We start from the raw sequence: 26,497 nt of genomic DNA on the forward strand, positions 1-26,497 counted from the left end.
TTTGGTCCACATATGACTGTTCTTTCCTTAACCCGGCCTGCTAATCCACCCTCTTCTGATCAACTGATCATTTGAGCCTTTGCAGTATAACCATGTTGAATATCTTTCCAGAACCAGACACGAGTGGAATGGACATTTCCCTCAAAACAGACATTACATACAGCAGGGGTTCCCAATCCCTGGTCCACGGCCCACTAGCGGGCCTGAGCCATCTGACAGCTGGGCTACGAGAGCACTGCCGGCAACAGAGACTCGCTCAGTGAAGGGTAACAGCAAAATGGCTGCCGTCTTCATTGAGGACACTTTTCACAACATTAGGTGTGTGGGGCTTTGCAGCGGTGCATAGAGAGGAGAGAGACCAAGCTGAGGAGAGAAATGAGCACATACTACAGGTGAAATTCCATTACAACGAATATCTTTACTGTGAAATTTTCATTACAATGAAGCATTTTTATGGTCCCGACAGTTAACCCATATGACACGAGTCTATAGAAATGTCATTACTATGAAGTACATTCAGCAGATACTTTCATTACAACAAAGTGACCTTGAAATACTTGAATGAATCATCCAAAGAGCATTTAGTTCTGTGGACGCAGCTCAGTTGTGCACAACGATCTCCAGACAGAAACATTGTAAAAAAAATTTCTTTCTTCGAACTTTCCTCGTACTGTTTTTTTTTTTTTTTGCTGTGTTTGTTTTTGGTGGTTTTTCGTAATACCTTTTGCTTATTGCTCGTCAACATTTGAAAAACATCCATTGGAATTTAACTCCTTGTCACCCTCCTATAGAAATGGCAGACATGAATAAACAACAATAGTTCATGTTAGAAAAAAAATCTTTAAAAAGACGATGCCAGTGAATTCGGAATTTCTGCATCGACACTGTCAACTTTCTTGAAAGACCGAGCAAAAGACTGTTTATCTTTTGTCGGGGTAACAGCAGGCTCACAGCTCTGCTGTGTCTCTCCACCAAAGTAAACAGAAAAGATCTTGATGGATGATGCAAGGAACATTGTAAATGCAGGACACAGTATTACTTGGTTACTAACCTGGCCACAACCCTGTCTGACTGCTGTGTCTGTGTATAGGAGAGTGGCAGATCACACGCTACAGTAAATAACCGTGCTGTTCCTGTTTCAAGCTGAATAAAGCTGGTTTTTCTAAAGTACTGAGACTCAGCCTCATTTTTTTGGGGTGCAAGACAGGGACTTATAGCACGACCCCGATCTTTTAGGATTCGCTTCTGTGGTGCTTCACTGCAGCGTTGTGAGCCTGCTGTTGCCCTTCCCCAACAACGGACAAACAGTCTTACACAGACGAGGCAATTGTGTGTCGGGACGCACTTCAGCATGACATTCCTGTTGGGTTGGGAGTGGAGGGGGGATCCCAAAAGAGTTCAGAAACCTCACAATATGATGAAGAAGAAAAGGATGATTCGGCCTTTGATTGATAGCTGTGCTGCACACAACATGCTTCCACATTTAGATAATGTTTGCGTTGAATTCCTCCCACCCAATTGCACAGTAGTGCTTCAGCCATTGGATTTGGACATCATTCGCACCCTAAAAGTATATTATTGCAGGGAAATGCTGAGAAAAATTCTTGTCAGCATAACTTGTAGATAGGAGAAGATTAAAATTAATGCGAAAGAAGCTATTGAAATGATTGCAAATGCCTGGACAGAAGTTAAAGAAAGCACTATAGCAACATATAAAGAATCTCATTACAACAAAATATTTTTTAGGTCCCTGGCAGTTCGTTGTAATGGAATTTTATCTGTATTTGCACTACAGGCATACAGGCACTATTGGGCACCCCACCTTTACCCACTCTACAGACTCAGTATCCAGCCAGGCTGGAGCAGTGCTGGTGGAGTCTGAGGAGGAAAATCTGAGGCAGCATTGGAGCAGCAGTATGTGGGGCAGAGGCAGAAGATACCCGTTGTTCAAGTTGGCAGATAAAGTGGTTGCATTCAAAGCCAAACTTGATTTATGGGGCCGACGAGTGAACATTGGGATTTTTGATATGTTTCAAATGTTAGCAGAGATTGCCAAAGACACCAAGCCAGGGCCTTCTATCTCCCTGCTGTTGAATGATCACCTATCTCAGCTTTCAATAGAGTTTGAGCATTATTCCCAACCACAAAACACCCCCGAAATGGGAAGGAATGGATCCGTGACCCATTTGTGAATAAGCCAGGTGAATTAACTTTGTCTGTGCTTGAAGAGGATCAACTGCTTGAGGTTGCAATTACTGGTGGCGTTAAAAGTATGTTTGAGACAACTTCAAATCTCCATATGTTTTGGATTAAAGTCAAGGCGGAATATCTGAGGTTGGCGCAAAAGCACTGAAAAGTCTGCTTCCATTTCCAACATCCTATCTTTGTGAGGCAGCGTTTTCTGCAGTGACAGCAACCAAAACAAGATTACGGAGTAGACTGAACATAAGCAACACACTTAGCGTGTCACTGTCTTCCATTGTCCCCAGATGGGATTGCCTGGTTGCAGCAAAACAAGTTCAGGGCTCCCACTGATTCTGCATTATGGTAAATTGTATAATTTCTATTACGATATTATAACTTAATAATAATAGAAATGCAATGTAAATTGTATAGAAAACTGCCCTACGAATCCTAACCCCCACCAGTCCTTGGAAACATTTTCTTCTATAAAAGCAGTCCTTGGTGTCAAAAAGATTAGTGACCACTGACACACAGTATAAAATATAGTGTAGCGACCCGTGGTTGAGTCTTAAAGTTTTTAAAGCCGAACTCTGCCATGCACTTCCCCCAGGCTGGTCGGCCAGCGGAATGCCAGCGTTATGCACGCAGCTATACCCAGCTCATTAAGCTAGCGAGCACTCGTGTCCCATACACCCCACGACTCCGAGTGTCTCGGCAATTATTGCTTAGATGAAATCTTAGCAATACACAGCTCTGTCCTGTTGTATCTCTTTATTAGAGCAGATGGTCAGAAAACAAAGCTCAATCTCATTGCAAAGCCATTGCTAAGGTCATTAACGAAGCCATCTTTCTCATTGATGGTAACTATTTACAATTTAATAACCCTGGACGGCAATAACCCAAACCCACCCCACCAGTTGAACACAAACACATACAACAATTACAACAGGAAAAACAATTTGATTGCCTTGCTAATTTAACACAACAGTAAACTTTACATAAATTACCCACAATGCATCCTGCCGCCAGCGCTGGCTGCCGGGTCACTACAATAGTAATAAATAATAAACCACAGGTAATATTACAGAGAGCACTTGGGGACTGAGAGATTCAAAGTTCTGCCTCAGGCCCACTTAGCCCTGCCATGTAGACACCAGCCTGGCCACAGTTTAGGTGAAGGTTCTTTATGACATTCGATGTCCCTCACACACACCTCAAAGATGTTCCTGTCATGCTATTTTGAATTTGTCTACTTATATTTGAGTTATTGGATTTATTTTGAAGTAGATGGGATGGTGTCCTGGCTGACTCCTTTATCAAATCTAATTTTACTGTGTTAGGGTCTGGCCATGCAAATAAATGTATACATTACTATGTTATTAGGATTTGTAAAAGGCCACATACAATAACAAAATCAAAAGATCAGGAATGATTTTTTTTTTTAGAGCAAATAGCTCATTTAAATTCAAATAGTTTCCTGGAAATCACGTGTCTAAAGAAGACGCACGAGCTACACCTGTTGGCAGACCGCCAGCAGACCTGTTATGAAGCCGGAAGAGCATCAGCTGTGCAGAGCGTGAAACACCTTGAAGTGCCGGGAGTAACAATGGGGGGATTTCTGTGCAAGTAAGAGAAACGGATTTGATTTCTTTATCATCTCGAGTTTCTGTTTATGATAGAAAGATGAGGATTGAGTTAAATACAACAATATTACTTATGATTTTTAGGATATCATTTTGAAAGCAAATATATTCTAGGCTGAATGAAATTTATTGTTGAAGTTAAAAGTGATGCTTTTATTTAAGTTAACCAGAATCAGTACTTTTTTAAATGCTGTTGACATGTGAGTCGGTGTCTTGCTCCCCAAAGATGAAGCTGAGTCTTAGTAATTTAGTAAAACCTGTTTTCATTTCACTCGAAATAGGAACAGCTAGGTTGTCTATCGTAGTTCAATCTACCATTGTACTACACACAGACACAGCAAACAGGCAGGGTCGGGGTTAGGGTTAGGTGGCCAAGTTATGATGTGCCCTTCCTGCATCACCCATCAGGTGACAGGCACTTATTGCACATGGCAGCGCTCAGCTTGTAGTTGTTTCTGTGGCACTGAGACGGACAAGCAGCCCTCAACAGATGCGTCAGTCACACGATTATGTGTGTCGTCCCATTGGGGAGAGTCTCAGAAGAGTGCAGAAGTCTTTTAGGTTTTCACTAGGTTTTTGGTTATTGGTAAGGTATTTTATTTTCATTCCACTTTATCAATTTGGACTATATTTTTAAGTCCATTACATAAAAAACAAATGAAAATCTGTTTTAATTCCAGATTGTAACGTGACAAAACAGAAGGATGAATCCTATCTCAAGGCACTATAAAAAAACGTCTTGTAGATAATGGCCTGACATTGGTTTCTTTGAATTTACCTTCTTGCTTATTCTCAAAACAAACTTTTTACATGTACTCCGTTAGTCAATATGGAAAAGTGTCTAATGTCAAGTCACAAAAAAAAAAAAATCAACAGAAAGATTCAATATTACCATAAAGTTAAAAAATCTAATACAGTGACTGTAATGGCATGATGAAGAAGAAGATGAAGATAAAATTCAGGTAAAGAGCAAACACTTATTGGAAAAGTAAATCATAAAGCACAAATGTCAAAGTGATTTTCTGCAGTGTGAATTTCTCTGCTCGTACTAAAAGTGAAGTTAACTTTTTATCAATTTCATAAGAATTTCTTGCCCGTGGCAACTTAAAACCTGTTTAACTTGGATGACTTTAGAAACAAAAAATGAGGCACAGCTTTCTAGAACCTTGTTTGTTCATTGTATGGTGATAAGTTTGCTCGCCACCATGAAAAAGACCCTCTTTTGTGATATGGCTTTGCTAACACATTGATAAGCTGGCAGAAGACATTAAAGATCAATTACATGAGAGAGTCTTGCAGATTGAAAATTTTGCACCACAGCAGAATAAATGAACTGAATGAAATGAAGGGGACTGGGTGGTCTCGTGGTCTGGAATCCCTACAGATTTTATTTTTTTCTCCAGCTGTCTGGAGTTTTTTTTTTTTTTCTGTCCACCCTGGCCATTGGACCTTACTCTTATTCTATGTTAATTAATGTTGACTTATTTTATTTTCTTACTGTGTCTTTTATTTTTCTATTCTTCATTATGTAAAGCACTTTGAGCTACTTTTTGTATGAAAATGTGCTATAGAAATAAATGTTGTTGTTGTTGTTGCTGAAATAGGTTTGTTCAGCTGCTTGTGTTTGTGCAATATGGCCTTGATAAACTCACAGTTGATAAAACAAATAACAGATAATATGGGCTGCCAATTAGGACCTTCAACTTACAGAGAGGCACAGGAGAAGAAAATGTAACAATGGCTGGTCTAATTGCCCAATTTGAGACACATTTCTAAAATTAATTAGTGTGGCGTTTTTCCTCAGTGGCAAAATACGGTACTCATTTTTCTAATCAAAAAATTCAATCATTTTCAATGTTACCATTTTCAATATTACTAAATAAACTTTTTTACGGACTCATATGGTTGCTATTACTCTTCCATAATAACCAAAAGGGTAAAACACAATAACATGCTATTGTAAAATTGATGTTTATTAGTACGTTGATCTCTTAACATCTAAAATTGGATGATGAGCCCCATCTTAGTGAGGACATCTGGCTTCCCCTGGAAAGCATTAGGGAAAGAAGCCTTATGTTGGGAGTGTGTTATAAACCGCCCAATGCAGACAGTAACTTCAATGCACATCTCTTTAGTAATTTTAAAAAGGCAAGTTTACAGAGTATATTATAATCATGGGGGACTTCAACTACCTGAATATTAACCGAGATAACCTTGCAAATGATAAAGTACAAGTGCAGGATTTTTTAGACATAATCAGGGACTGCTTTTTAACACAGTACGTTAAAGCACAAACGCGGTCGGACACCTGTCTGGATTTAGTATTTTGTAATAATCAGGACAGAATTGAGGGTGTAGAGGTGACTGAATCACTAGGGTCAAGTGACCATAATATAATGCAATTCTCAGTGTTTTGGAAGAGCGTGGATGCAGAGACAAAAATGGTTAAGTTTAACTTTAGTAGGGCAAATTGTGAGCACCAATGTGTTATGAAATTTTCTGCATCGGTCTGTCAGTAGTTTCTAGACTAGATTAGCAGGGGAGAGGATGCAGGTGCTGGGTGTTCTCCACTTCTCCACACTATATTCATTATTTAAGCATTATTTAAGTATTTGTATTACTTGAACGTTGAATGTCGTTTGATTGGATGTTTTTTGGATACTATACAGAACTTTAGCATTTAGTGGCTGTAATTTAACACCTTACAGCGTTAATATCGTTGCTTTTGGGAGAAATCCTACCTGCGGCAATTTTTGGTCCGACTTGTGTTGTGTTATTGGCGCTGGCCTGTATCGGCCTCCAACTGATGACTGATGCTGACTGATACCACTTGAGTTTGCAGTTGATGGCATTTGGAAATTTTTCTGGTATACCTCTTAATGTTGTCATCTAAAATAAGGCTTTTGGAGTCAATTGCAAACTGCCCACAAATTGTCCTCCAGTGTTCTGTCCACTGTTACATTTTCTGGATGTCAGCTGTGTCGCTGGGGATCTTGGTAATTGTCTTGCTTCTGGAGTCCTTTACGATTTGCACCACAGCTGTCCAACTGTGCATATAAGGACTTTGGCCGACTATTTACATCGGGACCATATCTCATCCACTCGCCCGCATGCTTCAGTATCTGCCATCACAAGTGTTGGAGCTCAACAACCACAGCCTTACATTACACATCACAGTCATCAAAAACTTGGACTCCTCCTTTGCCCCAGCTACGTCCATAGGGGTTCAGGTCAGCGGTTTGTTTATATCAAGACTGGTAGCTCCATTCCGTCCTTGTGGTCAGCAGCAACTCGCTCCGTCGCAGCCCGAATACGTCCTCCAAGCACCATCAACATAGAGACTAAAAACACTGCCTGGCGGCGGTCCAGGCAAGAAGGAAAGCATGGAGTGGCTTTCAGCTTTCTTTGTCCTCTGATTAAAAGCAACACCTTGCTAAACATCAAAGTTGAACTTTTTAATGTTCAGTCCCTGACAAATAAAACCTGTCTAATTTGTAATCACATTGTAGTCAGGGGGATTGACATTATTTGTTTGACTGAGACCTGGCATAAATCTGAGGTATACTCAGTTTTCAACGAGTCCTGCACTCCTGGGTATACCTACTTCAAAAAGGCTTGCAGCTCTGTACGTGGCGGTGGTCTGGCTGTAATCCTTCGGATAGGTTTGCAATTATCACTTCACCCCCTTCCAAAATTCTCAACTTTTGAATGCCTGGAAATTAATTGCAAGCATCCACTTTTTATAACAATACTTCTTATTTACCGATCACCAAAATAACACCCTGATTTCATTACAGAAGTGAATGAGCGTCTCTCGTCTTTCTGTACAACATCATCAAATGTACTGATTCTTGGAGATCTGAACATTTATGTGGTGTGGAAAGCGTACCCCCAGACACAGACAGACCGACACCAGAATGTCCAAAACACACTTCTTTATTAACTGTTTGAGCACCACCATGTCTGCAAGCACCAACTCTCTTCCTTTGTCTTTCTCTTTCTCTTTCTCTGACCTCCTGTCCTCCTCACAAGCTTCGTCTCCTTCCTCCCAACTCTGGCTCCTCTACTGGAGGGAGGCTTCCCCTTTTATTATGACCCGGATGAGCCCCAGGTGCTCCCCTTAACATCACTTCCTGGTGTGGCGGAAGTGCTGCCATCCAGGCTTCTCTACTTGTCCGGGCGCCCTCTGGCGGTGGCCACATCCTCTCATGCAGAGCGTCCCAACTCCATCCCTGTGACCCCCAAATAGTCCCAGGTGACTGCCCTCTCGTGGCCGAGGAGAAGTATTGTCCAACTCGGAGACTATCCAGGCGTCCTGGCTGGGCAGTGTCCCCGGTCATCTGTGACAGTGGACACACCCACTAATTACTCTGCTGCCCAGCTCTTAGAGCTCCTGGACTGCCTAAATTTGAAGCAACTTGTCGAGGTCCCCACACACAACAAGGGCCATACCCTCGATTTAGTCATCACTGACTCAGTCCTCATCTCTGCCCTCCAAGCATTTGATCTGGGTGTTTCCGATCACAAAATTGTCTCAATGGATCTACCCACATATTCACTGTACTCTAAAGCACATCGCTGTATCCGCTTCAGGAACTTGAAAAACATAAGTTTGACTGATTTAAATTCTGACATTAAGAACTTTTCTATTGCTCCACACCTTTTTTTCTGTCAATGAATTGGTCGATTATTACAACAATGGGCTCCAGAACATCCTAGTTAAATCACGAGTGGTCTCTTTTGTAAAATCTACCCCGTGGTTTACAAGTGAGCTTCGACAGATGAAAGCAGTTGGGCGAGCCCTTGAGCAGCGTTTTGTTGCAACCAGTTTAACGGTCCACAAACTAGCTTATCGGGAACATCGAAAAAAACTACTCCAGAGCACTGACCACTGCCAAATTTAATCAACAACAATTTGGAAATTCCAAACAACTTTTTTCCGTAATAAATCATTTACTCAATCCTCATATCTACGCCTGTAATAATTCCACAGAGGAGCAGTGCAATAATTTTACTGAATATTTCACCTCTAAAGTGGACATCATCCGCTCCTCATTGGCTGTCTCCAGCCCTCCATCGCTGGATGTTTTCACATCAAAGCCAATGGGCTGCCTCTCCCAGTTCCACTGTACCACAGGTAAAGAAGTTGAGGGCATCATACAGATGACAGCCGAAATGCCCAATGCCTATCAAACCACACACAGCAGGTACAGATTAGAGGGTGGAACTTCCGCTAATTAGGCTACACCTTGGAGATACAGGAAACGTAAGGGGCGGCAAGACCTACACCAGTTAAATTTTGATCATATCGGTGCCATTTCACACTATGCATTTATCAGGCTGTATGGTTGTCAATATTCACTTTTACATTTTTAATATTATTATTTTATGAATATTATGAATAATACATTATTTAAAGTTGTAACGTAACTCCTGTTTGTCTTTTTCTCTGTAATTGCCTGAGGTTATAGTTGTAGAAGGGAAGGTGGGGAGAAGTTATAAAGTACAATACCTTATAAAGAATGGTACGTCTGTGAGATTTGAGGCATTCTGACAAAGGCCTCACAATAAAGAATACAAAAGGGGAAAGTAGAATAATAAAGAACACTACCAAGACAAAACTTGGTAAGCTTAACATACAAATTAGGAATTACTAAGGATAAGGGTGAGCAGCACATGGCAAGAGAAGGAGATTTACTGAACAGTCAGTATGGGTTCACAAAATGGAGATCATGGTAGAATTTTATGAGGAGGTAACAAAGGGATCTGAGTAGAGTGGTGCTTATCTTGACTTTCAGAAAGCATTTGATAAGGTGCCACATGAGAGGGGATGAGAGGGTGGGCATCAAACTAAAATAAGTGGGAGTTCAGGGTGATGTTTTTAGATGGGTGCAAAATTGGCTCAGGCACAGGAAGCAGGGCCACTGCTATGTTTAATTTATATAAATGACTAGCAGAATACCCGCGCTTCGCAGCGGAGAAGTAGTGTGAAAAGGGAACATTTTAAAAATAACGCAACATGATTGTCAATGTAATTGTTTTGTGGGTGTTATTAAGTGTTGCTGTCATCAAGGATTTGATTATCATTATTTCTTTCAATCAGGTTCGTATTTGTAGGATGTGTTGTGTTCAAGTTACATTCCGTGTTTGTCAATCGTTGTAAAGATGACAGGTTTCATTCATCGATTCGTTTCTTACTGCATCAATAAACAGCTCGTCTTCTTCTTTATCTGAGACCTGACACACTGCATGCACGTTTTTTTTTTACACTGTCTTCCTTTAGCTGGACATTGACTTTTTCCACCGTGTGCTTTGTTTCCGCAGTAGCTGCACTTATGAATATGCTTGTATGTATCAGACGCTTCATATTTTTTGCTGCCTTTTCAATTGTGTAATTCGGTTTTTGTTCAGCCTCTTTGGAACTGTTGCTTTTTATCTGTGCACTGCGTCAGTTCACGTGAGCCGCTTGGTGTTCTTGCATCGAAGGTTCCCAGCTGTGCTGGTGCCATCTCGTGCGATGTCCATGGCTGTATGTAATGTTAGTTAAGACCCGGCACTTAAAAGTTTCTCTCGCAGTTTCGCTGAGTTTGTGCTAAACACCACACTGACCATCTGATCTTCCTCTGCATAAGCACAGTCCTTCACCTGTGAATATTTACCAGCAGTGTTTGTATTGGATTGCCGCTGACGGACGGCCTTATATGGGCAGGCACTAAATTACAAATGCCAGCGGCAGCCTGTCTATGAACTTAATTTAAACTTTAAGTTTACACCGTGCTTTGTTTCCGAAGTAGCAGAACTCATGAATATGGTAGTATATGTCACTCGCTCGCTTCTTATTGTTTCGCTGCCTTCTCAATTATATAATTCATGTTTTCTTCATGGCTTTTTTGAGGTCTTCCTGGTTTTCTATGCACTGCGTTGACAGTCAGTTCACGTGAATACGTGGGAGGCGTGATGATGTCACACAAAACTCCGCCCTCCATGGCTTTCGAGCTCAACTCCATTACAGCAAATGGAGAAAAATACCTTCCAGTTATGACCGTTACACGTAGAATTTCGAAATGAAACCTGCCCAACTTTTGTAAGTAAGCTGTAAGGAATGAGCCTGCCAAATTTCAGCCTTCTACCTACACGGGAAGTTGGAGAATTAGTGATGAGTCAGTGAGTGAGTGAGTGAGTGAGGGCTTTGCCTTTTATTAGTATAGATTATGATAATAACATAAGTAACAAGCTGGCTAAGTTTGCAGATGATACCAAGATAGGTGGATTGGCAGATAATCTGGAATTTACTAAATCATTACACGTTTGCACTTACACTTTTTACAGTTTTTTTTAACACATTTTTGTACTCATAAAGACAGTGTTCAGAAGCAATTAAAAAGGCTAACAGGCCAATGTCAGGTTATATAGCACCTTGATGTGTGGAGTACAAGTCATAGGAGGTTGTGCTCAAGCTTTATAACACACTAGTGAGGTCTCCTCTGGAGTACTGGGTGCAGTTTTGATCTCCAGGCTACAATACGGACATAGCAGCACTAGAGAAAAGTCCAAAGATGAACGGCCAGGCTCGGGGATGAGTTATGAGAAAAGATTAAAAGAGCGGAGCCTTTTCAGTTTAAGCAAAAGAAGATTAAGAGGAGACCTGATCGAAGTGTTTAAAATTATGGATCAAGTCTCTGACTTTAAAATAAGTTCACCAAGAATATGGGAACACTGTTGGAAACTTGTTAAGGGTAAATTTCACACAAACATTAGGAAGTTTTTCTTTACAGAGACATGGAATAAGTGACCAAGTAGTGTGGTAGACTTTAGAGACTTTCAAAATTCGACGTGATGTTATTTTGTAAAAATTAAGTGAAAAGTGAGCTGGTGAGGTTTGCTGGGCTGAATGGCCAGTTCTCGTCAACATTTTTCTAATGTTCAAATGTTTTTACATCCGTTGAATAAAAATGAGGGGGAGAGAAGTTGCTCAGGTATCTTCAGACCATCAGAAGGGATGCAGCAACCTGTAAAACACAACTTTATGGATCCTGTGCAGACGATGGGATGCTGGTTTAAACAGACAGCATTTATCTATCAGCACTTTGCAGATTCTTCTCCAGTGCTGAGGCCTATTGGCCTGGCTATGTCTCAACTGGCAAGTTTCAGGTAGAATCCTGGCATTGTGTTGGCTCACAGTGTTGGGAATAATGTAGCAAATTGAGGTTGTATCGCAAGTTCACTGATTACGGATTCCATTCCATTTTTCACTGTGAATATTATATAATGCCACTGAAGGTACAGTACATTAAAACTATTTTCTTCTTCTTCCTCTTAAAGCCTTCACACATCCATGTGGGGTCACTCTGTATTGACATAGCCCCCCAGTCTTGTTTGTTGTAAGAAAGTCAAATGTCCACTTATTTTGGATTGGCAAGCTTTTTATTAACCAGCTGTCCTTCCTGACACCAGCCACAGTTATCGGTGGTGGGCCTCGCCTTTAACTAAAAAGTCAAAAGCTACAAGGCAGCCGCTCAGTGGTATCTGCCAGCCTCGCAGTTTGGATTCAGAGTAGTTTTCTTTTTCCTGGACACACCTGACTGCCAAGCCTGGTCTGCCTGTGATCAATTGCAGTTTAGCCTGGTGCTGCAAGGAAGCCAGTTTACTATGGTGGACAGTGTGGAGCCATTGCAGTCGTCTTGGTAATATTATGGGTTATCAACCAGTAGATGGGGCCTACACACCATTTCACATTTTATTGTTATACAACACTGCAAACCAGTGGATTTAATTTGGCTTTTTGGGCATTTGACATTAAAGAGTCTTTTTTCTGTTAGATAGATAGATAGATAGATAGATAGATAGATAGATAGATAGATAGATAGATAGATAGATAGATAAAGTATCTATCTATCTATCTATCTATCTATCTATCTATCTATCTATCTATCTAACAGAAAAAGACTCTTTAATGTCAAAATGGAAAACAAATTTCTGCAAACTGGTCTAAGCTAATTTATAAATACAAAACACACAATGATTGATCTCATATTTATTACCCCTTTGATAGGAACGATCCAGAGACATCAGAAAGGTTTGGGGCAGCCACCCGTATATCATGCCCTGGCTGCAAATGGGTATATTTTTGTGACTTGTTCACAGCTCAGACTCCAAAACAGAACTGATTTAAGGCTGTTAAAGATGGCAGCTTTAAAGGCCAATGCAGGAAGTGATGTCATCGCAACCTGAACCAGAAGTGATGTCATCTGGACCAGAAATTAATGCCATCATGTGCACTGGAACCGGGAGTGACATCATCATTTCGCCTGCGTCGGAAGTGATCTCGTTATTGGTGAGGATCCGGAAGCGACATCCTCATTGGCACCATAACCTTGCAGGAATGTCCTGTGGATGGACTGCAGAGGACTGAGAGAGAAAGTCAGTGCACCTCACCACCCCCTAGTCTGTCATGGAACTATTATTATTCAGGCCCTTTAGCTGTTCACAGGTCAGACTCCAAAACAGAACTGATTTAAGGCTGTTAAAGATGGCAGATTTAAAGGCCAATACAGGAAGTGATGTCATCGGAACCTGAACCTAAAGTGATGTCTTGTGGGCCAGAAATTAATGTCATCATGTGCGCTAGAACCGGAAGTGATGTCGTCATTGGTGCTGGAACTGGAAGTGACATCATCATTGGTGCCAGAACCTTGCAGGAATGTCCTATGGATGGTTTTCAGAGGACTGAGAGAGAAAGTCAGTGCACCTCGCCACCCCCTGGTCTGTCATGGAACTACTATTATTCAGGCCCTTTAGCTGCCTCCCAATTGTACGTGTGTGACACATCACTGGTGCAACCCACTGGTTTAGAAGTCCCATTATTAGTCCAATTGATGTCATCTGTCTGAGGTGTCACTTGTTTGTATCTGGAGGGTCCAACTTGACCTACACAATGATGACAAAGGAACAAAGCAGGAAAGTCCATGAAAAAATCAAACAAGAAAATCACCAAGTCAGTAAATATCCTGTAAAATCAGTTATAGAGAAATGGAAAGCGTATAACTGATCTGATAGAACACAAAAAAACTGAAGAACAGGAGTGAGGGGGGCCATCAAAAAACCTCTGAGACCTCCGAATGAGCTACATTGAATGATGTTGAAGAGACAGTGCAGACAACGACTATGCTGAGGGGCTTCATCAGTTGCACCCTTATAGGAGAGTGGCAAAGACAAAACCACAGTTTTAATTAAAATACAAGAAAAACAACAACAAACAGGAGGCACGTGGGAGACTCTGAAGGCCGCTGCCCAGAACTGAGTATTTTTGGCCATCAGACTAAATGCTGTGCTACACTCCACATTATCACAAATACTGTATACCATGTCCACTGAGAAGCATGGCGGTGGCAGCATCAGGCTGTGGAGATGCCTCTTTGCAGCAGGACCTGGAAGGCTAGTGAGGGGAAATCGAAGGCAGCAAAATACGAGGAGGAAAACCTGATGAAGTCTGATAAGATCCTGTGCCTTGAGAGAAGACAACAAGCCTAAGCATAAAGCCAAAGCTACAGAGGAATGGCTTCAAAACAACAATGTGAAGGTCTTGGAGTGGCCAAGTCAGAGTTCAGATCTCAATCCACTTGAGAATTTGTGGCTGGACTTGACAAAGGCTGTTCACTCACAACCACCATGACACCTGACAGAGCTCGAGAAGAATGAGGGAAAATGGCAGTGACCTGATGTGCAAAGGTTAAAGAGATTAATCTACTGAGACCCAAGTTTAGAGCTGATAGTAAAGGTGCGTCTACTTAATACTAACTTGAAGGGATGATCAACTATAGTGGGCTACACCAAAATCCAGCACGCACAAAAAAACTGTATTTTATTGATTTAGGTGTGCTAAATCGATTACTGAAATTGGAATTTCTCTACCATAAACTGTTACAACAAGCTATAAGATTTGATTAAAGAAACATTAATTTATTAAAAGAATAATTATTTTTCATGTTCAGAATATTATTTTAAGTTTACTTTGAGGTGTAAAACAGCGGTCTTCCTTGTTCTTATTATTAGCTAAGTTGGTCACAACCCAACATCATGTCTCTCTCTAGATATTTTTTATTTCTCTTTTCTTATTAAATAACGAGAAATTTGAATTTAGAAGGTTAGAAAGATGTTTTTTTTCCTCCAGAATAGAGAGGGCTGTCGTTTAAATGTTTTTTACAGAAATATGTAAGGTTGAGTTGATCCATCCATTGTCTTCACTTGATAACATCTAAGCAAACGGTAAAAGAATACACAGCCTGCTCTTATTGAGACAATAAATGTTACTGGTTTAAAAAATGTTTGAGAGATATAGATAGAAAACTAAAGGAAGAGGAGCAAGTCTGTGTTAGCAGGCTTCTGTTGGTCACTTCACTGTGTAACAAGTGATCCAAGTAGCACCAATGATAAAGTGGTGGAGTCTAAAAGATCAAGTGCAGTCATTTGAGAGGGTGGAGGAATGGTGGGAAATGAATAGTAAAGTCGTATTAAGAGCAGGTGAAGAGGTGTTGGGTAGGATAACAGAAATGAGACCACCCTGGGGACAAAGAGACGGTGCAACAGAGAAGTGCAGGATGTGACAAAAACTAAGAAGGAGGCAAAGAAGACATGATGGCAAGAAGAAGGAAGAAGATGAGAAATGTGTGGGCAGACAAACAAAGAGGCAAGGAGGGCAGTGGCAGGAGACAAGGCGCAAGCTATGAAGGATATGTTAAAGAAAACTGGAGACTAATGAGGGAGAGAGAAGGTTTCTTATAATAGCAAGTACTATGGACACGGCTGGGGAGGATTTTAGTCAGATAAAGCAGATGGAAGATGAGTAGGGTGTGGTCTTGAGTGAGCATTGAAGAGATAGTAGAGGTACTTTGAAAAGCTGCTGAATGAAGAAAATCCAAGGGCAGTATTTGGGGTTGGAGTCCCAAATGAAGGGCAAATACCAAGAATATTGAGGAGGATATAAAGAAGGAACTGAAAAGAATGAAAAATGGAATGGCAACAAGACAAGATAAAATACCAAAAGAAGTGTAGAAGAGGAAAAAGGAGTAGATGAATTATGGAATCTAATGCAGAAGATCAATGGATAGGAGAGAATACCAGAGGAGTGGTGGAACAGAGTGATTGTACCCAATTGCATTGAGATGGGAGATATTCAGGATTGTGGAAATTATAAAGGGATAAAGCTGATGTCACACACAATGAAAATTTGGGAAAGGGTTATACATGAAGGCTTGGGGAAGAGCAGTTTGATGTTATTACAGGGAGAGCAACACCTGAAGCAGTCTTTGCATTGAGACAACTCATAGAGAAGCATCAGGAAAGGTTTGCATTTGGCATTTATTGATTTGATGAAGGCTTATGATAAAGTGTCACATCAAGAAGTCTGAAGAGGATGAGATAGGAAGGAGGACCAGAGAAGTATGTGAGGATGTCCAGGTTATTCAGGTAGTGAGGGCAGTGTTGGGTAACAGACAATATTCCAATTAGAAGTGGTCTGCACCAGGGATCTTCTTTAAAACCTTACCTCTTTGATATTATTATTATGGATTTGTGGACTCGTAAGATAAAAGACCAATTACCACTGGTGTCGACTTTTGCCATTGATATTGTGTTGTGTAGAACCAGAAAACAGAAAGTGGAGAAGGGCTTTAGAAGACTGAGGGATGAAGATAACAAGGAAGGAAACAGACTATCTGAGGTTTAATGATGAGCAGATTTCAGAAGTCATCCTGCAGGGAGAGCCATGAAAAAGGAGAGGATATATTGAAGTATCTAAGATCAGTGGTAGCTCAAGATGAAGAATTAGAAGAAGATATAAGAAGTTAGACATAGCATAAATGAGAATGTTTAGATGAATGTGCGAAGTTACAACAAATGATACAATAAGAGATGAGACAATCAGAGGTTCAACAAAAGAGTGAGAGAGGTCTAAGAAAGTACAGGAAAGGAGGTTGAAGTGGTGTGGACATGGGATGAGGAGTGTCAGGGATGCCAGGGGCCATGACCCAGCCGGGACGCCATGAGGGACTGGATGTGGGTCTGCGCCCACCCTGGATCACGTGGGGGTCGCCTTCCTGGTTGCTCTGGGGGCCACGGGTACAGGGCATGGAAGCTTCACCCTGTAGGGGTCCGTGGTCACCGCCAGGAGGCGCCCCATAGCCTTGGGGACCTGTTACCCCAGCACTTCCGCCACACCAGGAAGTGCTGGGGAAGATTTAGAGGGCGCCGAGAGCAGCCGGGAGGACAGCCGGCACTTCCGCCACGCTGGGGCGTGGCCAGAGGAGGAATGCCGGGAACACCTGGTGCTCATCCGGGAACCATATAAAAGGGGCCGTCTCCATTCATTCAGGGCTGGAGTCGGGAGGAGGAAGGACGAAGCAAGAGAGGAGAGTGGAGGCGGCCCAAGAAGAAGGCATTGTGGCCAGGACTGAGATTGTTGGGGTATTGTGCACATTTGACAGGGTCTGAGTGACCATTATTGTAAATAGTCTGTGTAAAATAAACGTGTGGTGGTGATGAACAACATGTCCGCATGTCTGTGTCCGGGTCGGCTCCACAGGAGAGACAAGGAATATGTGGGCAAAAGAGTGATGGCAATGGAAGTACTGGGGAAGAGGGAGTGAGGGAGGCCAAAGTGGAGGCGGATGGATAAAGGAGAAGAAGATCTGAAGGAAAAGAGTCTGAAGGGGAGGAGGTGCAGGAGCGAGCTGTGCCGAACTGCCTGTTCAGGAACATTGACTCCACATATAAGGAGGAAAAGATGAAGAGGAAGAAGAAGATTCCACCATGAAAGACCATGAGAGGATTAAAATAGGAAAAAACATTTCCAAGTGACTACATTTTGTAAGTAATAATTACATTTCAAACAATATGAATTGCAATTTATTATTTTTTCAAGTCTGAAAAGTTGATTTCAAAAATATACAGGGTGAGCCAAAAAGAAGTACATCATTTCAAATGTTTATTCTACAGAAATGCGACAAGATAATAAAAAATTTCATTACGACACAAGAAAGGGTACACAAAATAGATTTCTTTCCCTGTGTTTTAAAAATGACGTGTTCAAGGTGGTGGCCATCATTGGCGATACACTCATCGAGACGATTTCTGAACGCTCACATGACTCGCTCGGCCATTTCAAGGGGGATAGCGGTGATTTTGTGGTGAGTAGCGGCCTTGGGGGTTTCAATGCTTTGAGGTCAGTCTGTGTCTCGCACGGAGCGAGAGCAGGCGAACGTGAAGACCACCCGACATCACCACGCAGGGAGATCAGCTACCCCAGTAACATCTCCCAAAAAACTTTCTTAAAAATACTGTTTTCCTTTATTTAAACCTTCATCTCTGTGAAATTGGATGTGACAGAACTATTAGGATTTGAATCCAGCATCCTCAAATGTTTAAAGAATGCCAAAAATTTCTAACTGAAGCACATTTTATTTATTTCTTTATTTATTTGCAGATCAGTGTTATTTAGTGTTTTATGTTTGAAATTAACTTTTTGACGAGATCTGATTTCACTTTGGAATTGAAAAAAAAAACAAAATTATATCCACTGGGATTCAATGTTATATTAAAAATAAAATGTGAAAACTTCCAAAGAGTTCAGACTTTTTATAGACACTGTATGTATAGCTGATTAGATTTGGCAGAAACCCTAATCATCCATATGTCATAATTAAACAAAATGTTTGCAAGTCCTGCTCATTTGTGGAAACGTGTTTTGAAAGTACTAGTATTGCATCCAACCATGTACTGAATCTGCTTCAAATAACATTAGGCTTAGGGAAGCCAGGATCTTTTGTGGCAACAGAAACCCAAAGGCAAGATAAAGATGAAAATCAGAGTCGCTGTTTGCAAGTCCTGCTCAAAATTGGAAGCTTCTTTAAAGATGGAAGCTTTTGAAAGTACTAATATTCCATCCAGCCATTTATTGAATCTGCTTCATATAATATTGCGGTTATGAAAGCCAGGATCTTTTGTGGCAACAGTAAGCCAAAGGCAGGATGAAGATGAAGATCAGAGTCCCTAAAGAAAAAATGACAGAGATTTGAGGAGAAAATTCCAACTCTGCATAATGCAGTGGCCCGGACCACCTATAATACCACTTCATTAGTACCTCCAATCTGATCAGAATGAGTGAATTAGGTGGCACTCTGTGATGGACTGGCTCCTCCACTAGCGCTGATTCCTGCCTTTCACCTCATCCTGCTAAGACACGCTTTTCTTCCTCCCTTTAGTCCTGTATTAGAGTTAAAAAGATGAAGAAATGGAGAGAACTCATATTTGTAATAAACAGCTGAATTTATATAATTTATGTGCTTAATTTCACAGGCTGGGATTGTCCTCTCCAAATGTCTCACCTTTGAAGATGGCCGCCCTGGGCCGACCTTTCCAGGTGGGGATGCTCTATGACTGTCGCACTGATTCACTCATTCCAGGTAAGAGCAAATTCAATTTTTTATGTTTGTTCTCTCAAACAGACCACCTGCAGTGATATTTTGGGATCCACGTTTGACCAATTTACAATTTTTTTGTTTGTTTAATTTGTTTTATCACCAGATGTCACTCTATGGGACTTGGAAAACCTCAAAAAAGACCTCAGAATTAAACCTCAGAAGGACACGCAGTTCAACATCATCACTTTGAACTCCTTGGATGAGAAAACTTCCATCTTAAATATGTCAACCTCCCTTAAAGCGAGCTTCTTGTGTGGCTTGATTGAGGTTGATGGAGCTGCCAAGTACCTCAATGACACCAAATCATCCAAACGACAGTCCAGGGTCACCCTGCACTACATCACGACCACCAGAATGGAGCAGCTCAGCATGAGCCACTTAGGGAGGCAGAACATCATCCATCCAGAAGTGTTTGAGCAGAAATCGGCCACCCATGTTGTCATAGGCGTGTTGTATGGCGCTCAGGCTTTTTTTGTTTTTGATCAAATGGACTATAAAGAGGAAGAGAACCGAGATAATAAAGGAAAGTTAGAAGCATTAATTAAAAAATATATTTCCGTAGATGGAAAAAGAACCCTAAAAATGACAGATGCTGACAAGGAAACTGCTGACCATCTTAACTTCACATTCTGTGGTGATTTTCTCCTTGATCACAATCCTACAAGCTTTCAGGATGCCATGCACATTTACAACAATTTGCCAAAGCATATTGACGAAGATGACGAGCTAGCTGTGCCCGTCCAGGTCTGGTTGTACCCACTGAAACATCTGAACTCACAGGCTGCTCAACTGGTACAAGAGATCAGTGTGGCACTCATATCCACATCTCAGGAGGTCCTGGAGGAATTAGACGAGCACATCATGAGGTGTAATGACATCATGAAGGACGGTGTTGTCAATAACTTTAATATAATTAGGAAAAATGCAGATGACTTCAAAAGAATGCTTAATCATTTCAAATATACCTTCCAGAAAGAACTGGCAAGGGTCTTGCCAAATATCAGGGGGGGTGACGCAAGTGAAAGAGAGCTGGGCAACATTCTGAAGAAGAAGGAAGAATCGCCATTTAAGAAGTGCATCATAACAACATGGCTGGATAAAAGAGAAAAGGAAATCACTATGCTCAGATGTTTCTTTAATCGAATCAAAGAAATTAAACTTGATATTGTCATAAATGACCTGGATACATTTATTTACAATACTAGTATTAAAAATATTGTCTGCTTGACTTTCACTTCACTCCATGTGTGTCGCTTATACATGTCAGAAATGGAACGCTATCTTCAAGGCCCTTCTAGGAAGTCCTCATATCATCTGTCAGAGCCAAGTGAAGAGTTAATCATCCAGAATTTCAGACAGCATTCCCAGCGTTTCATCGAGTTTGCTGAAATTAACCAAAGTAGCAAGACAACGAGATTCCTCGTCCACTCCATCCCTGATGTTGAATATCTTGGGGCCACAATCTATTTGTATAAACGTGGATGTCTCATCAACCACAACTTTCAGCTTCCATCAAAACCTGAGACTCTTGTGGTTGAGTCCCAAACAGAAGATAGTGTAACCCTAAAGTTAAGACCACCAAAGTGTGACATAGAAGGTTACAGAGTGGAGTATAAGCGACTCGAAGATGAAGAGTGGAAGACTATCAACACAACTGATAAAAGTGTAAAATTTACCATCACAAAGTTACGTCCAGCTTCAACATATCAACTCAGACACAGAGCCGTTTGTCAAGTTGGTGCGAGTCAGGCCAGTGATACGACAGAAGTGAGGACACTGCCCGTTAAAAAGTCTATGGGAAGACATACTATAAAATGTAAGGAGATAACAGATGGAAAATCTAGACTTTACCTTTTGCCTTTGAAATCACAGTTCATAAATACTGTGAAAAAGATAGAAACATGTTCCTTTGAAAATAGAACATCCATCAAACCTTCAAAAACAATTATGATCCTTGGAGCAACAGGTTCTGGCAAATCCACCCTGATCAACGGAATGGTCAACTACATCTTAGGTGTCCAGTGGGAGGATGATTTCAGGTTCAAAGTAACCCTTGAAGAAACATCCAGAAGTCAAGCTGAAAGCCAGACTTCTGCTGTTACTGCTTATAAAATGAACTACCAGGATTATTTCAAGGTCCCATACTCCTTCACTATAATCGACACACCAGGTTTTGGAGACACCAGAGGAATTCAGCAGGATAAACAGATCACTGAGCAGATACGAGAATGTTTTTCATCTCCACAAGGGGTACAGCACATTAACGCAGTGTGTTTTGTAGTTCAGGCTTCCCAAGCTCGACTGACTCACACACAGAAGTACATCTTTGAGTCCATTTTGTCCATTTTTGGAAAAGACATAGCCAAGAACATCCTGGTCCTGATCACATTTGCTGATGGACAGCGTCCACCAGTTCTCGATGCCATCACAGATTTTAAGATCCCATTTCCCAAAGATGACAGAGGAAGCCCGATTATTTTCAAATTTAATAATTCGGCCCTTTTTGCTAATCATGACGAGGCTAATAGCAGTGATGGTCTGATGATTGAGAAAATGTTTTGGGACATGGGTGCAAAGAGCATGGAGAGGTTTTTTAAGGCTTTAGAGAAGATGGATGATAAAAGTTTATCATTAACTAAAGAGGTGCTTGAAGAGCGCAAGCACTTGGAGACGGTAGTGGATGGACTGCGGCCTCAAATCACTACTGCACTGAGTAAACGTGAAGAAATTAGACAAACCCGTGACATTTTAAATAAGCACATTACTGACATAGAGAGCAACAAGGATTTTGAGTATGAAGTGGATGTAATTCAGAGAAAAACAGAGAGCATTGCAGGTACTGACGAGTTCATCACTAACTGCCAGAAATGCAGATTCACTTGTCATTATCCGTGTTCTTTACCAAATGATGAGAATAAGATCAAATGTTCTGCTATGAAGGACGGGGTCTGCACTGTTTGTCCCGGTAAGTGTGCGTGGAATATTCACTCCAACCAACAGCACAGATTTATCTATGAAACTAAAAAAGTCAAAAAGACGTATGATGAGCTTAAGAAGAAATATGAACAAGCACAAGGGGAATTGATAACAACTGAGCAAGTGCTTGAGCGGCTTCAGCATGAACTGGATGATATGATAAACTTGATTTGCAAACTTATTACAGACTCTCATGAAAGTATAAAACGACTTGAAGAAATCGCCCTCAGACCAAACCCGCTCTCCTCTCCAGAGTACATTGAGCTCCTCATTCAGACTGAAGAACAAGAGGCAAAACCGGGATGGATGGAGCGAGTGAAGTCACTGCGGGAAGTGAAGGGAAAGGCAATAATAATAGCTAATCTCAGTAGAAATGAAGAACTCTCACCAAGTGTCCACACCAAAAGTCAAAAGAGAAAATCGTCAGAGCCAATGTACCCACAGAATAGCAAAATTCCAAAGCAGAACTTCTGAAAAATACAACTGAATACTGAATGACTGTATTTTGGACCTTTGTATCTGCACAACTGATGAAATCTGTTAAGAAAATATGGCTTTTTTATGAAGTAATCAAAAATGTCAGAGCATATTTTATTTATCTTTCATTTTATTCTAACTAATTTATAAAAAGCATTTTTGGATGAAAAGCACAATATTGAACTTTAATTTTGACTACTTGTATTTAACTGTAACTTCTGATCTCTATAAAATTAACTTATCAAATCACAAAAAGAGGAGATGTTAGTGGGGACCTCAGACCACCAATTAAACTAGCAAAAATGAATGTTGTTACCGCATAAGAGCAGTCTGGCATGATGAAACTGAAGGACAAAGTGGGCATTGCCCATTCATTTAGGCATTAAGTGGCACAAAAGGCCTGTTCAGACAGCAGATTTAATTTAGAAATTCATCTGTACTTCCCAGCCTGCGTTCCTAAGTGAATGGCTGAACTGCAGCTCATACCAACACTTTGGTCAACTCTGTTCTACATCTGATAACAACAATTTGTAAATCAGAGTTGAGCAGGCACCTCATAGAAACTCCTTCATTTTAAGCTGAACTGTGACTGGATATGATGGACAAAATGAGGCACCTATAAAGAGACTGGAGATGTGTAACTGGAAGGAACCTTCAAATCTAGCAACATTAATCTCTTCTGTCTCATCGCGCATTACCAAATTAATTTGAAGAGGCCTTGAATGTTAAGCAGCAGCATTTATATGGTTATAAGGAAGTGCGCTTATCGTTTGTGTGGTGAGGGTGCTGTCGCGGGAACGTGGGTGAGCGCTGTTAGGTACGGTGTGTCAGGACACACGTGGAGCCGGTATAATGGCCAGTATGGGCTCCACCGCACGTGTTCATTTTTACACTCCGGTGTCCTCACAGCCTGCCCTGTGCCGGTGGTTTATAGTGCGGCACGCCTAAAAGAGGAAGCCAGCGTTTGATTGAATCGGAGATGGGGATCCCATAACGTTAAAAAATGTTTTTTACTTACTTGTGAGTCGACAACGGGTGTGCTTGAGCTGGTTTTAAATACGTAGTTGCTTGGGGCGTGGCGTGAACGCGCTACCGTCTACCGGGATAGGTGCATGAAGTAGACGTGTTGGCAGATTGGCTGGACAATCTTGCCGGTTATATTTAAAGAGTTACCGGCCAACAGGGGTCATCAGTGGACCTAAGAGCGAGGTAGGAGTAAGCACTGCTCAGCTATTTGGAGGAGCAGTTGTAATTTTGGCGGCTTTTGCGTATATTCTTTTTTGTAAATATTCTTTTGTACAGTGGAACCTCGGTTTGCGAGCATAATTCGTTCCGGAAACATGTTCGCAGTCCAAAGCACTCGTATATCAAAGTGAATTTCCCCATAAGAAATAATGGAAACTCAGATGATTCGTTCCACAACCCAAAACTATTCATATAAAAATGATTAATACAAAATATAAAGTAAAAATACATAAAACAAATTAACCTGCACTTTACCTTTAAAAGAATCATGGCTGGTGTGAGTGAGTTTCTAAACTCTTGTGGGATTCCACCCAACGGGACGACACGCGGAAGAGCGTCCCAAAGCAATCGCAGTCTCCCAGCGCTGTAGCAGTTTTCCGTATAAGTGTTTCCAAAACGATCGCGGACATGCTGTAAGTGCCTGCCGTCGAAGGGTGATACAAAGAACATTATAAAGATCCTGCTACTATAAATAACAGCACTGTTGCTGTTTCAAGCTGAATAAAGCTGGTGTTGTTAAAGTACTGAGACTCAGCTTCATGTTTTGGGGTGCAAGACGGGGACTCGCACTTCACAGCACACACACAGTCACAATGCTGTAATAAACAGTATACGCTTGTACGGATGTTGACTATATGAGTGAGGCACACAGACTCAGACAGAGAATAGGAGACGATTGCTCACGAGAGAGAGAGAGACGCGAGCGAGAGAGATAAGGAGAGAGAAGAACCAGCAGCTCAGTTGTGATCACATGACACTCAGCAGACAAAGTGTATCCATACTACTCGTATTGCAAGACATCACTCATTTATCAAGTCAAAATTTATTAAAAAATTTAGCTTGTCTTGCAAAACACTCGTAAACCAAGTTACTCGCAAACCGAGGTTCCACTGTATATCTCCTAGTGATTATTTTAGGTGGAGGTATATATTCTTATTTGGTACTGGGATAGTTTTTGATTTTGGGTTTGGTGCAATCGTTTTTTGTTTTTGTATATGCACACACTTGTTTTTGTGCATTTTTCTTTCTTACTGGAGGAGCGTCTTGAGCCAGGGATAAAAGAAGACAACCTTCATTATTGAAGTGTGTGTGTGTAGTTTTTTGTAGGAGTGCACTGTTTTTGTAAATACACCTTTTTGTTTGTTTTTATTTATTTCTGAAGAAGTGCCAGTGTTGAAGGACTGTGTCTCAAAGCCCACCTGACACTACTGCATCTTGGTTGTACAGCACTCTTGTAAATAAACTTGCACCATTCACCCTTCAATTCTTGTCTGTGTCTCATCTCTTCACTGATCCTATTCAGTTCATGAACTATCAGATGTCCAGAGTGTAGGCTGGGGCCACTTCCCACTACACGGGATATCACACTCATTTGGGAGAAAGCTAAAGACTCAAAATACACTCTTTATTGGAGACCTGAAAGCTGATCATCCACTCTTTTAGGAATGAGAAGCCACCAATTCTCTGTGGAGCAAAAAAACTCACAAACTTTCTTTGTAATGGTTTAGCTGTTATCCATAAAGCCTCGGAGCTGGATGAGTTGAATGAGCTCCAAGATCAACTCTGCCAAGTCAAACTTTGGGCAATAGGCTGAGCTCAGTCTGAGAAGACTGATTTGGAGCCTTAACTTCAGGAAGGGAACTTCAGTGCCTACACTCTTCTGCCAGAAAGGACATAACAACAAGCTGAGAAAGGCAGCATCACACCACACCACAGACAAAGGACCATGCAGTTTTCATGCTTCACAAAATGAGATTAGATTGAGTTGGTGTCATGGACAGGTGAGACACCTGCCTTCATTTCATCTTCTCGTTGGGCTGCATGGTGCCTTAATCAGGTGGTGGTGGCAAATTGTTGTCACCACAGAAGAACCAGAGAAAACAACAGAGAAAGATGGAGATTTGTGGAGATTGTGGATACCTGAAGAATCTGATAATTATGTGCCCATATAATCTATTAGGAATACAACTAATATGGAGCTATGAAAAACCCAAATTAAAATAGTGTGTTTTTTAACACTATTTTGAAAATGTTCCATGGAATTGGCTGGGTGAATTTCTATAGGTAAAGTATTTCAGACTTTAGGTGCATAACAGCAGAAGGCCACCTCAAAACTTTATTTAATTCTTGGAATTATAAGCAAACCACCTTTAAAAAATTTGAGGTTACGACTTGGAGTGTAAGGGGGACAGTTGATTAACCATCAGGGCCTTCTGCTTTCCCACTCTGAAGTGAGTTTATAGTGTCTGGTAATTCTAAGAGTGTCAAGACGTTTATCCAGTTTCTCTACATTAAGAGTATCTCGCTATGGTGTCTGTAATGCATCAGAAACTCATTAGATTGTCTTGTCTTCTTTAAACTGAGTCGAATATAAGGACTTATAGTACTCTCTAAACATGTGTGTTATACAGTATTTTTATGGTCCATCTGTGTTGGTGATTACCGTTATTACATTGTGAACTTCTTGCTTGTGGATTTGTTGATCTAAGATTTTAT

The 26,497-nt window shown here is 41.1% G+C and overlaps 1 protein-coding gene across 1 annotated transcript; it reads left to right on the forward strand.

The window, feature by feature from the left end:
• The first annotated feature begins 3,752 nt into the window (after positions 1–3,752).
• Positions 3,753–22,828, forward strand: LOC120515216. Its single transcript, XM_039735994.1, has 3 exons — positions 3,753–3,810; positions 19,179–19,285; positions 19,407–22,828. The coding sequence occupies exons 1-3, from the start codon at positions 3,791–3,793 to the stop codon at positions 22,751–22,753; spliced, it is 3,474 nt and encodes a 1,157-aa protein (XP_039591928.1). The 5' UTR covers positions 3,753–3,790; the 3' UTR covers positions 22,754–22,828.
• The last annotated feature ends 3,669 nt before the right edge of the window (positions 22,829–26,497 follow it).

This window comes from Polypterus senegalus, chromosome 1 (genome assembly GCF_016835505.1).
Source record: "Polypterus senegalus isolate Bchr_013 chromosome 1, ASM1683550v1, whole genome shotgun sequence".
Taxonomy (NCBI): Eukaryota; Metazoa; Chordata; class Cladistia; order Polypteriformes; family Polypteridae; genus Polypterus; species Polypterus senegalus.